At 49.7% G+C, this 12,916-nt stretch overlaps 1 protein-coding gene across 1 annotated transcript; it reads right to left on the bottom strand.

Annotated features, from left to right (window-relative positions):
- Positions 1-525: 525 nt before the first annotated feature.
- Positions 526-9,439, bottom strand: plekho1a (pleckstrin homology domain containing, family O member 1a; the record flags this gene model as incomplete). Its single annotated transcript, XM_079749824.1, has 7 exons — positions 9,413-9,439; positions 8,155-8,256; positions 7,619-7,849; positions 6,149-6,240; positions 5,177-5,348; positions 4,516-4,616; positions 526-1,165 (listed from the first exon to the last, which is right to left on the bottom strand). The coding sequence occupies exons 1-7, from the start codon at positions 9,422-9,424 to the stop codon at positions 526-528; spliced, it is 1,350 nt and encodes a 449-aa protein (XP_079605950.1). The 5' UTR covers positions 9,425-9,439.
- Between the last annotated feature and the right edge of the window lie 3,477 nt (positions 9,440-12,916).

Below are 12,916 nucleotides of genomic sequence, written 5' to 3'. Positions count from 1 at the left end.
GCTTCAGCGTGCACCTTGTCGTACTAAGTTGTAAACGGTTTTTAGAGCAGCAGAACGGACTTCCCCTCTGACATCACAGTGATGTCACTACAGAGTGACATCACAGTGATGTCACTACAGAGTGACATCACAGTGACGTCACTACAGAGTGACATCACAGTGACGTCACCCTGTAGTGACATCACAGTGACGTCACTACAGAGTGACATCACAGTGACGTCACTACAGAGTGACATCACAGTGACGTCACCCTGTAGTGACATCACAGTGACGATCAACTTCAATCACCTGATTGGCCAAAGCATTAAGCTCTGAGGTATTGCTGTCGTTGATCTGCGTATAAATGTTAGCATCGATAAATACGAGTCTCATTTTATAAATGTTACAGAAATGTTTCAGAACGACGTTCTACTTTTGTGCACGTGCTGTAAAAGCATGGGTGGGTAGAAGAGGTTGAATGTGTTGCCATGGCATTAGGAAAGTCAGCTTGTCTCTGATTGGTCCTCGTCTACCACAGGGGCGGGTCTATCCTCGCCCCGGAGGGCGTCGCCCTGCGGGGGGGGCGGCGGTTGCCGTGGGAGACGGAGGTGTCTTCTCGTCGGCCGTCCGGCGCCGCCTCCTCAGGGTCAGACTCTGCAGCTCCTTTACCTCCTCCAGCACCTCCTGCGCCTCCTTCCAGGAGCACACCGCCTCCTCTAGGAGACGCACCGCCTCCGCACGGCGACACGCCGCCGCCTCCTCCTCCCGCTCCTCCTCCTCCTCCCGCTCCTCCTCCTCCTCCCGCTCCTCCTCCTCCTTCTCCTGCACCTCCTCGGCTGGCGGGGAGGCAGTCGTCAGGGGAGGGGAGGGACAGGAGATCTTCAAGGCCTTGGGGGAGAAGGAGGGGGTGGCAGACTCCTCACTGAGCCTCGGAGGAGGATAGGAGTCAAGGAGGAGAGCAGGAGTTGGAGACTCCTCGCTGTTCCTCGGAGGAGGAGAGGAGGTGCTCTGCTGAGCAAGGACAGGAGTATCTGGGCTGGAGGAGGAGCTGGGGAGGCGCGGGGAGGAGGGGGGAGGGGGGGAGGGGCGGGTCCGTGCTTTAGATCGAGGAGACTCCTTCCCTCTCCTGCTGTGCGCCTCCTTCCCTCGCAGACCAATAGAGTCGCTGCTTCTGCTCCTGGGAGACCTGGCAGTCAAAGGATACTCTTTAACCTGTGATCCAGACTCTCCCCATGTAAAGACTCTTATCTAGACTCTCCCCATGTAAAGACTCTTATCTAAACTCTCACCATGTAAAGACTCTTATCTAAACTCTCACCATGTAAAGACTCTTATCTAAACTCTCACCATGTAAAGACTCTTATCTAAACTCTCACCATGTAAAGACTCTTATCTAAACTCTCTCCATGTAAAGACTCTTATCTAGACTCTCTCCATGTAAAGACTCTTATCTAGACTCTCTCCATGTAAAGACTCTTATCTAAACTCTCTCCATGTAAAGACTCTTATCTAGACTCTCTCCATGTAAAGACTCTTATCTAGACTCTCTCCATGTAAAGACTCTTATCTAAACTCCATGTAAAGACTCTTATCTAAACTCTCTCCATGTAAAGACTCTTATCTAAACTCTCCCCATGTAAAGACTCTTATCTAAACTCTCTCCATGTAAAGACTCTTATCTAGACTCTCACCATGTAAAGACTCTTATCTAAACTCTCACCATGTAAAGACTCTTATCTAAACTCTCTCCATGTAAAGACTCTTATCTAAACTCTCTCCATGTAAAGACTCTTATCTAAACTCTCCCCATGTAAAGACTCTTATCTAAACTCTCCCCATGTAAAGACTCTTATCTAAACTCTCTCCATGTAAAGACTCTTATCTAAACTCTCTCCATGTAAAGACTCTTATCTAAACTCTCTCCATGTAAAGACTCTTATCTAAACTCTCCCCATGTAAAGACTCTTATCTAAACTCTCCCCATGTAAAGACTCTTATCTAAACTCTCTCCATGTAAAGACTCTTATCTAGACTCTCTCCATGTAAAGACTCTTATCTAGACTCTCTCCATGTAAAGACTCTTATCTAAACTCTCCCCATGTAAAGACTCTTATCTAAACTCTCCATGTAAAGACTCTTATCTAAACTCTCCCCATGTAAAGACTCTTATCTAAACTCTCTCCATGTAAAGACTCTTATCTAAACTCTCTCCATGTAAAGACTCTTATCTAAACTCTCTCCATGTAAAGACTCTTATCTAAACTCTCCCCATGTAAAGACTCTTATCTAAACTCTCCCCATGTAAAGACTCTTATCTAAACTCTCTCCATGTAAAGACTCTTATCTAGACTCTCTCCATGTAAAGACTCTTATCTAGACTCTCTCCATGTAAAGACTCTTATCTAAACTCTCCCCATGTAAAGACTCTTATCTAAACTCTCCCCATGTAAAGACTCTTATCTAAACTCTCACCATGTAAAGACTCTTATCTAAACTCTCTCCATGTAAAGACTCTTATCTAAACTCTCACCATGTAAAGACTCTTATCTAAACTCTCTCCATGTAAAGACTCTTATCTAAACTCTCCATGTAAAGACTCTTATCTAAACTCTCACCATGTAAAGACTCTTATCTAAACTCTCTCCATGTAAAGACTCTTATCTAAACTCCATGTAAAGACTCTTATCTAAACTCCATGCAAAGACTCTTATCTAAACTCTCTCCATGTAAAGACTCTTATCTAAACTCTCCCCATGTAAAGACTCTTATCTAAACTCTCTCCATGTAAAGACTCTTATCTAAACTCCATGTAAAGACTCTTATCTAAACTCTCTCCATGTAAAGACTCTTATCTAAACTCTCTCCATGTAAAGACTCTTATCTAAACTCCATGTAAAGAATCTTATCTAAACTATCCCCATGTAAAGACTCTTATCTAGACTCTCTCCATGTAAAGACTCTTATCTAAACTCTCCCCATGTAAAGACTCTTATCTAAACTCTCTCCATGTAAAGACTCTTATCTAAACTCCATGTAAAGACTCTTATCTAAACTCTCCCCATGTAAAGACTCTTATCTAAACTCTCTTCATGTAAAGACTCTTATCTAAACTCTCCCCATGTAAAGACTCTTATCTAAACTCTCTCCATGTAAAGACTCTTATCTAAACTCTCACCATGTAAAGACTCTTATCTAAACTCTCCCCATGTAAAGACTCTTATCTAAACTCTCCCCATGTAAAGACTCTTATCTAAACTCTCCCCATGTAAAGACTCTTATCTAAACTCTCCCCATGTAAAGACTCTTATCTAAACTCTCCCCATGTAAAGACTCTTATCTAAACTCTCCCCATGTAAAGACTCTTATCTAAACTCTCTCCATGTAAAGACTTATCTAAACTCCATGTAAAGACTCTTATCTAAACTCTCACCATGTAAAGACTCTTATCTAAACTCTCTCCATGTAAAGACTCTTATCTAAACTCCATGTAAAGACTCTTATCTAAACTCTCACCATGTAAAGACTCTTATCTAAACTCTCTCCATGTAAAGACTCTTATCTAAACTCCATGTAAAGACTCTTATCTAAACTCTCACCATGTAAAGATTCTTATCTAAACTCTCTCCATGTAAAGACTCTTATCTAAACTCTCCCCATGTAAAGACTCTTATCTAAACTCTCCCCTTGTAAAGACTCTTATCTAAACTCTCTCCATGTAAAGACTCTTATCTAAACTCTCCCCATGTAAAGACTCTTATCTAAACTCTCCCCATGTAAAGACTCTTATCTAAACTCCATGTAAAGACTCTTATCCAGACTCTTCATGTAAACTCTTATCTAAACTCTCCCCATGTAAAGACTCTTATCTAGACTCTCTCCATGTAAAGACTCTTATCTAGACTCTCTCCATGTAAAGACTCTTATATAGACTCTCCATGTAAAGACTCTTATCTAGACTCTTCATGTAAACTCTTATCTAAACTCCATGTAAAGACTCTTATCTAGACTCTCTCCATGTAAAGACTCTTATCTAAACTCTCCCCATGTAAAGACTCTTATCTAAACTCTCCCCATGTAAAGACTCTTATCTAAACTCTCACCATGTAAAGACTCTTATCTAAACTCTCTCCATGTAAAGACTCTTATCTAAACTCTCACCATGTAAAGACTCTTATCTAAACTCTCCCCATGTAAAGACTCTTATCTAAGCTCTCCCCATGTAAAGACTCTTATCTAAACTCTCCCCATGTAAAGACTCTTATCTAAACTCTCACCATGTAAAGACTCTTATCTAAACTCTCTCCATGTAAAGACTCTTATCTAAACTCTCTCCATGTAAAGACTCTTATCTAAACTCTCCCCATGTAAAGACTCTTATCTAAACTCTCACCATGTAAAGACTCTTATCTAAACTCTCCCCATGTAAAGACTCTTATCTAAACTCTCCCCATGTAAAGACTCTTATCTAAACTCTCACCATGTAAAGAATCTTATCTAAACTCTCTCCATGTAAAGACTCTTATCTAGATGGTTTACCTGGAGGGGGAGGGGCCTCTATGGAGGAGGCGGAGTCGTGGAGAGTGGATGTCCTTCCTGAGAGGCGGGGCTCCTCCTCCAAGCCCCGCCTCTTGCAGCTCCTAACCAATCAACACAAGGTAGGGTTTCTATGAAGCCATTGAAACCAAAAGGCTGGGTAGTTACGATGGAAACCAAAGAGAAAGATTTTCCCATTAAATGGTCTCACTTACAGCAGAGGTTATCTACTAATGGATAAGAAGCTCTTCAACGAGACTGTGATGATGAAGAGGTTTACAGTGAGACTGTGATGATGAAGAGGTCTCCAATGAGACTGTGATGATGAAGAGGTCTTCAATTAGACTTTGATGATGGAGAGGTCTACAATGAAACAATGATGATGAAGAGGTCTTCAATGAGACTGTGATGATGAAGAGGTCTTCAAGGAGACTGTGTGATGATGAAGAAGTCTACAGTGAGACTGTGATGATGAAGAGGTCTTCAATTAGACTATGATGAAGAAGAGGTCTACAATGAGAAGGTGTGATAAAAAGGTCTTCAATGGGGCTCTGATGATGAAGAGGTCTCCAATGAGGTGTGATGAAGAGAAGCTCTTCGAGGAGAAGGGGTGAGGAGGAGAAGGGGTGAGGAGGAGGAGAAGGGGTGAGGAGGAGGCTCTTACCTGGAGCCTTAGCTCCTCCAGAAGCTCCTGAGCTCGCTGCATCTTCTGGGCGATGAGGCTCTGGAGCGGACCTCCACCCGGACCTCCACCCTGAACTCCACCCGGACCTCCACCCGGACCTCCACCCTGACCTCCACCCTGAGCCCTGAACTCAAAGTGGATCCTGGCCGGTCTGAAGGAGAGCAGGAGCAGAGTTAGAAGATCCAGGAGAGGAGGAGAGGAGCTATGGGAGGAGAGAGAGGAGAAGAGGGAGGAGAAAGGGAGGAGCTGAGGGAGGAGAGAGGGAGGAGAGAGGGAGGAGCTGAGGGAGGAGAGAGGGAGGAGAGAGGGAGGAGAGAGGGAGGAGCTGAGGGAGGAGAGAGGGAGGAGAGAGGGAGGAGCTGAGGGAGGAGAGAGGGAGGAGAGAGGGAGGAGAGAGGGAGGAGCTGAGGGAGGAGAGAGGGAGGAGAGAGGGAGGAGCTGAGGGAGGAGAGAGGGAGGAGAAGAGGGAGGAGAAAGGGAGGAGCTGAGGGAGGAGAGAGGGAGGAGAGAGGGAGGAGAAGAGGGAGGAGAAAGGAGGAGCTGAGGGAGGAGAAGAGGGAGGAGAAAGGGAGGAGCTGAAGGAGGAGAGAGGGAGGAGAAGAGGGAGGAGCTGAGGGAGGAGAGAGGGAGGAGAGAGGGAGGAGAAAGGGAGGAGCTGAGGGAGGAGAGAGGGAGGAGAAGAGGGAGGAGCTGAGGGAGGAGAGAGGGAGGAGAAGAGGGAGGAGAAAGGAGGAGCTGAGGGAGGAGAGAGGGAGGAGAGAGGGAGGAGAGAGGGAGGAGCTGAGGGAGGAGAGAGGGAGGAGAGAGGGAGGAGGAGGAGCAGGAGGTACCTAGAGGAGAGGGAGGAGCAGGAGGTACCTGGAGGAGAGGGAGGAGGAGCAGGAGGTACCTGGAGGAGAGGGGGGAGGAGCAGGAGGTACCTGGAGGAGAGGGGGGAGGAGCAGGAGGTACCTGGAGGAGAGGGCCTGGTCCATGGAGGAGCAGCGCCTCCTGCCCTGGGCGCTGAGCCGCTTCCCCGGCTGGGGCGTCAACGACTGCACCTGCTGCTCCAATACACCAGATCACCCAGATTAGGATCACCCCAGATTAGGATAACCCAGATTAGGATCACCCTAGATTAGGATCACCCAGATTAGGATCACCCCAGATTAGGATCAACCCAGATTAGGATCACCTCAGATTAGGATCACCTCAGATTAGGATCAACCCAGATTAGGATCACCCCATATTAGGATCCCCCAGATTAGGATCAACCCAGATTAGGATCACCTCAGATTAGGATCCCCCAGATTAGGATCAACCCAGATTAGGATCACCCAGATTAGGATCACCCAGATTAGGATGACCCCAGATTAGGATCACCCCAGATTAGGATCACCCCAGATTAGGATCAAACCAGATTAGGATCACCTCAGATTAGGATCACATTAGATTAGGATCACCTCAGATTAGGATCACCTCAGATTAGGATCACATTAGATTAGGATCACCTCAGATGAGCATTGCCTCAGATTAGGTCTACTGCTCCAAACACACCAGGATTATCTCATATTAGCAACATCGTCTGCTCCACAAAACACTACTGGACAGTGCTAGATGATCCCAGACTAACAGGACGGGGCTAGATGATCTCAGCCTAACAGGACGGTGCTAGATGATCCCAGACTAACAGGACGGAGCTAGATGATCTCAGACTAACAGGACGGGGCTAGATGATCCCAGACTAACAGGACGGGGCTAGATGATCTCAGACTAACAAAACGGGGCTAGATGATCCCAGACTAACAGGACGGGGCTAGATGATCCCAGACTAACAGGACGGGGCTAGATGATCCCAGACTAACAAAACGGGGCTAGATGATCCCAGACTAACAAAACGGGGCTAGATGATCCCAGACTAACAGGACGGTTCTAGATGATCTCAGATTAACAGGACGGTGCTAGATGATCCCAGACTAACAGGACGGGGCTAGATGATCCCAGACTAACAAAACGGGGCTAGATGATCTCAGACTAACAGGACGGGGCTAGATGATCTCAGACTAACAGGACGGGGCTAGATGATCCCAGACTAACAGGACGGGGCTAGATGATCTCAGACTAACAGGACGGGGCTAGATGATCTCAGACTAACAGGACGGGGCTAGATGATCCCAGACTAACAGGACGGGGCTAGATGATCTCAGACTAACAGGACGGTGCTAGATGATCTCAGACTAACAGGACGGGGCTAGATGATCTCAGACTAACAGGACGGGGCTAGATGATCCCAGACTAACAGGACGGGGCTAGATGATCTCAGACTAACAGGACGGGGCTAGATGATCCCAGACTAACAAAACGGGGCTAGATGATCTCAGACTAACAGGACGGGGCTAGATGATCTCAGACTAACAGGACGGGGCTAGATGATCTCCTCACCTGTGGGTGTGGAGGTCTGGAGGTCCTGGAGGTCTGAGGGGCCTCCGGGCGCGGCCGGCCCCAGCAGCGCTCGCTGCCCCTGGGCAGGCTGCCGGTGGCCGGCCCCCTGGGGCTCGGCCGCAGCTGGGACGCATCGGTACCGGACCGCTGCCGACCTTTGACCTCTGCACCCCCAGGATGGAGCTCCTCCTCCTCCACCAGGTCAAGGGTCAACATGCCCTGGGACGAGGACTGCAACACATAGATCACAAAAGGATCATTCATCACTGTGAGTGAGAGGGTGAGTGGGTGAGAGGGTGAGTGAATGAGTGAGTGGGTGAGAGGGTGAGTGAGTGAGTGAGTGAGTGAGTGAGTGAGTGAGTGAGTGAGTGAGTGGGTGAGAGGGTGAGTGAGTGAGTGAGTGAGTGAGTGAGTGAGTGAGTGAGTGAGTGAGTGAGTGAGTGAGTGAGTGAGAGGGTGAGTGAGAGGGTGAGTGGGTGAGAGGGTGAGTGAGTGAGTGAGTGAGTGAGTGAGTGAGAGGGTGAGAGGGTGAGTACCACAGTCAGCAGGTGTCCTCTACTAGGAAGGCGTCTGATTGGAGGGATCCGGACGCGGTCTCTGGTTGGGTGGAGCAGAACCACCTGCTCCTCTACCCGGACCTAGGGAGGGGTTAAACAGTACAGGGAAAGGTCATTAAGGAGCAGGTAGGGGTTAGACAGGTTATTAAGGAGCAGGTAGGGGTTAGACAGTACAGAGACAGGTCATTAAGGAGCAGGTAGGGGTTAGACAGTACAGGGAAAGGTCATTAAGGAGCAGGTAGGGGTTAGACAGGTCATTAAGGAGCAGGTAGGGGTTAGACAGTACAGAGACAGGTCATTAAGGAGCAGGTAGGGGTTAGACAGTACAGGGAAAGGTCATTAAGGAGCAGGTAGGGGTTAGACAGTACAGGGAAAGGTCATTAAGGAGCAGGTAGGGGTTAGACATGTCATTAAGGAGCAGGTAGGGGTTAGACATTACAGAGACATGTCATTAAGGAGCAGGTAGGGGTTAGACATTACAGAGACAGGTCATTAAGGAGCAGGTAGGGGTTAGACAGTAGAGAGACAGGTCATTCAGGAGCAGGTAGGGGTTAGACAGTAGAGAGACAGGTCATTAAGGAGCAGGTAGGGGTTAGACAGTACAGAGACTGGTCATTAAGGAGCAGGTAGGGGTTAGACAGTACAGAGACAGGTCATTAAGGAGCAGGTAGGGGTTAGACAGTAGAGACAGGTCATTAAGGAGCAAGTAGGGGTTAGACAGTACAGAGACAGGTCATTAAGGAGCAGGTAGGGGTTAGACAGTAGAAAGACAGGTCATTAAGGAGCAGGTAGGGGTTAGAAAGTACAGAGACAGGTCATTAAGGAGCAGGTAGGGGTTAGACAGTACAGAGACAGGTCATTAAGGAGCAGGTAGGGGTTAGACAGTAGAGACAGGTCATTAAGGAGCAGGTAGGGGTTAGACTGTATTATTAAGACGTCATGAGACGGGTCAGAATTTCAAACTTTTAAAATCAAAGACGTATGAATACTTGAGAGAATGTCTCAAAGACCAAAATACTACCCTGCCAGTGTTTATATTTCGGGCAGGAGGTCCCTAGACCAGGAGGGAGGGACTAGTTCATCTGGTAGGGCCAGGGGGAGGGGCTAGTTCACCTGGTAGAGGCAGGGGGAGGGGCTAGTTCACCTGGTAGAGCCAGGGGGAGGGGCTAGTTCACCTGGTAGGGCCAGGGGGAGGGGCTAGTTCACCTGGTAGAGGCAGGGGGAGGGACTAGTTCACCTGGTCCAGCATGTGGCTCTTTGCTCTGAGGATGGCGGCGTTGAGATGATTGATCCAGGATTCCTTTTCTTCTGGACTCACCGCAAGAAACACCAGGTGTGGAACCTGGAGAGGCAAGAGAGCAGTGAAACTAGAGGGCCCCAGACTCCAAGCTCTAGGGAAAGGTACAGACTCCTAGGCTCTAGATAGGTCCAGACTCCTAGCTCTAGAGGTCCAGACTCTTAGCTCTAGAGGGGTACGGACTCCTAGTTCTAGAGGTCCAGACTCCTGACTCTAGAGGGGTCCAGACTCTTAGCTCTAGAGGGGTACAGACTCCTAGCTCTAGAGGTCCAGACTCCTGGCTCTAGAGGGGTCCAGACTCTTAGCTCTAGAGGTACAAACTCCTAGCTCTAGAGGTACAGACTCCTGGCTCTAGAGGTACAGACTCATGGCTCTAGAGGTACAGACTCCTAGCTCTAGATGGGTCCAGACTCCTGGCTCTAGAGGTACGGACTCTTAGCTCTAGAGGTCCAGACTCCAAGCTCTAGAGGTACAGACTCCTAGCTCTAGAGGTCCAGACTCCTAGCTCTAGAGGTCCAGACTCCTAGCTCTAGAGGGGTCCAGACTCCTAGCTCTAGAGGTACAGACTGCTGGCTCTAGAGGTACAGACTCCTAGCTCTAGAGGTCCAGACTCCTGGCTCTAGAGGGGTCCAGACTCCTGGCTCTAGAGGTACAGACTCCTGGCTCTAGAGGTACAGACTCATGGCTCTAGAGGTACAGACTCCTGGCTCTAGAGGTACAGACTCATGGCTCTAGAGGTACAGACTCCTAGCTCTAGATGGGTCCAGACTCCTGGCTCTAGAGGTACAGACTCTTAGCTCTAGAGGTCCAGACTCCAAGCTCTAGAGGTACAGACTCCTAGCTCTAGAGGTCCAGACTCCTAGCTCTAGAGGTCCAGACTCCTGGCTCTAGAGGGGTCCAGACTCCTGGCTCTAGAGGTACAGACTCCTGGCTCTAGAGGTACAGACTCATGGCTCTAGAGGTACAGACTCCTGGCTCTAGAGGTACAGACTCATGGCTCTAGAGGTACAGACTCCTAGCTCTAGATGGGTCCAGACTCCTGGCTCTAGAGGTACAGACTCTTAGCTCTAGAGGTCCAGACTCCAAGCTCTAGAGGTACAGACTCCTAGCTCTAGAGGTCCAGACTCCTAGCTCTAGAGGGGTCCAGACTCCTAGCTCTAGAGGTACAGACTGCTGGCTCTAGAGGTACAGACTCCTAGCTCTAGAGGTCCAGACTCCTGGCTCTAGAGGGGTCCAGACTCCTGGCTCTAGAGGTCCAGACTCCTAGCTCTAGAGGTCCAGACTCCTAGCTCTAGAGGTCCAGACTCCTAGCTCTAGAGGTCCAGACTGCTGGCTCTAGAGGGGTCCAGACTCCTAGCTCTAGAGGTACAGACTGCTGGCTCTAGAGGTACAGACTCCTAGCTCTAGAGGTCCAGACTCCTGGCTCTAGAGGGGTCCAGACTCCTGGCTCTAGAGGTCCAGACTCCTAGCTCTAGAGGTCCAGACTCTTAGCTCTAGAGGGGTACGGACTCCTAGTTCTAGAGGTCCAGACTCCTGACTCTAGAGGGGTCCAGACTCTTAGCTCTAGAGGGGTACAGACTCCTAGCTCTAGAGGTCCAGACTCCTGGCTCTAGAGGGGTCCAGACTCTTAGCTCTAGAGGTACAAACTCCTAGCTCTAGAGGTACAGACTCCTGGCTCTAGAGGTACAGACTCATGGCTCTAGAGGTACAGACTCCTAGCTCTAGATGGGTCCAGACTCCTGGCTCTAGAGGTACGGACTCTTAGCTCTAGAGGTCCAGACTCCAAGCTCTAGAGGTACAGACTCCTAGCTCTAGAGGTCCAGACTCCTAGCTCTAGAGGTCCAGACTCCTAGCTCTAGAGGGGTCCAGACTCCTAGCTCTAGAGGTACAGACTGCTGGCTCTAGAGGTACAGACTCCTAGCTCTAGAGGTCCAGACTCCTGGCTCTAGAGGGGTCCAGACTCCTGGCTCTAGAGGTACAGACTCCTGGCTCTAGAGGTACAGACTCATGGCTCTAGAGGTACAGACTCCTGGCTCTAGAGGTACAGACTCATGGCTCTAGAGGTACAGACTCCTAGCTCTAGATGGGTCCAGACTCCTGGCTCTAGAGGTACAGACTCTTAGCTCTAGAGGTCCAGACTCCAAGCTCTAGAGGTACAGACTCCTAGCTCTAGAGGTCCAGACTCCTAGCTCTAGAGGTCCAGACTCCTGGCTCTAGAGGGGTCCAGACTCCTGGCTCTAGAGGTACAGACTCCTGGCTCTAGAGGTACAGACTCATGGCTCTAGAGGTACAGACTCCTGGCTCTAGAGGTACAGACTCATGGCTCTAGAGGTACAGACTCCTAGCTCTAGATGGGTCCAGACTCCTGGCTCTAGAGGTACAGACTCTTAGCTCTAGAGGTCCAGACTCCAAGCTCTAGAGGTACAGACTCCTAGCTCTAGAGGTCCAGACTCCTAGCTCTAGAGGTCCAGACTCCTAGCTCTAGAGGGGTCCAGACTCCTAGCTCTAGAGGTACAGACTGCTGGCTCTAGAGGTACAGACTCCTAGCTCTAGAGGTCCAGACTCCTGGCTCTAGAGGGGTCCAGACTCCTGGCTCTAGAGGTCCAGACTCCTAGCTCTAGAGGTCCAGACTCCTAGCTCTAGAGGTCCAGACTCCTAGCTCTAGAGGTCCAGACTCCTAGCTCTAGAGGTACAGACTGCTGGCTCTAGAGGTACAGACTCCTAGCTCTAGAGGTCCAGACTCCTGGCTCTAGAGGGGTCCAGACTCCTGGCTCTAGAGGTCCAGACTCCTAGCTCTAGAGGTACAGACTCCTGGCTCTAGAGGGGTCCAGACTCCTAGCTCTAGAGGGGTCCAGACTCCTAGCTCTAGAGGTACAGACTCCTGGCTCTAGAGGTACAGACTCCTGGCTCTAGAGGTACAGACTCCTGGCTCTAGAGGTCCAGACTCCTGGCTCTAGAGGTACAGACTCCTGGCTCTAGAGGGGTCCAGACTCCTGGCTCTAGAGGTACAGACTCCTGGCTCTAGAGGTACAGACTCCTGGCTCTAGAGGTCCAGACTCCTGGCTCTAGAGGTACAGACTCCTGGCTCTAGGGGGTCCGGGGGGTCCGGTCTCAGGCCAACCTACCGTGGGGCCCGCGGTGGGACAGCCAATCAGGGAGAAGCGGCTCAGGTCCTTCTTGCTGCGCCTCCTGCTGCTCCTGGTCTCCTCAGAGCGGTCGTAGAGGAGGAGGTCAACCCGCTCCCCGGACCCCCGCTGGGTCCTGACCTCTGACCCCACCTACACACACACATTATGTTACACACACACACACACACACACGCACACACACAAACACACAGCCGTGGCCTCTGACCTCACCTAAACACACACACATTATGTTACACACACACACACACACAAACACACACACACAAACACACAGCCCTGACCTCTGACCTCACCT

The sequence above is a fragment of the Pollachius pollachius genome (genome assembly GCF_949987615.1).
Source record: "Pollachius pollachius genome assembly, chromosome: 13".
Lineage (NCBI taxonomy): Eukaryota > Metazoa > Chordata > Actinopteri > Gadiformes > Gadidae > Pollachius > Pollachius pollachius.
The sequence above is the reverse complement of the archived record's forward strand: the minus strand, read 5'-3'. Positions and strand labels throughout refer to the sequence as shown.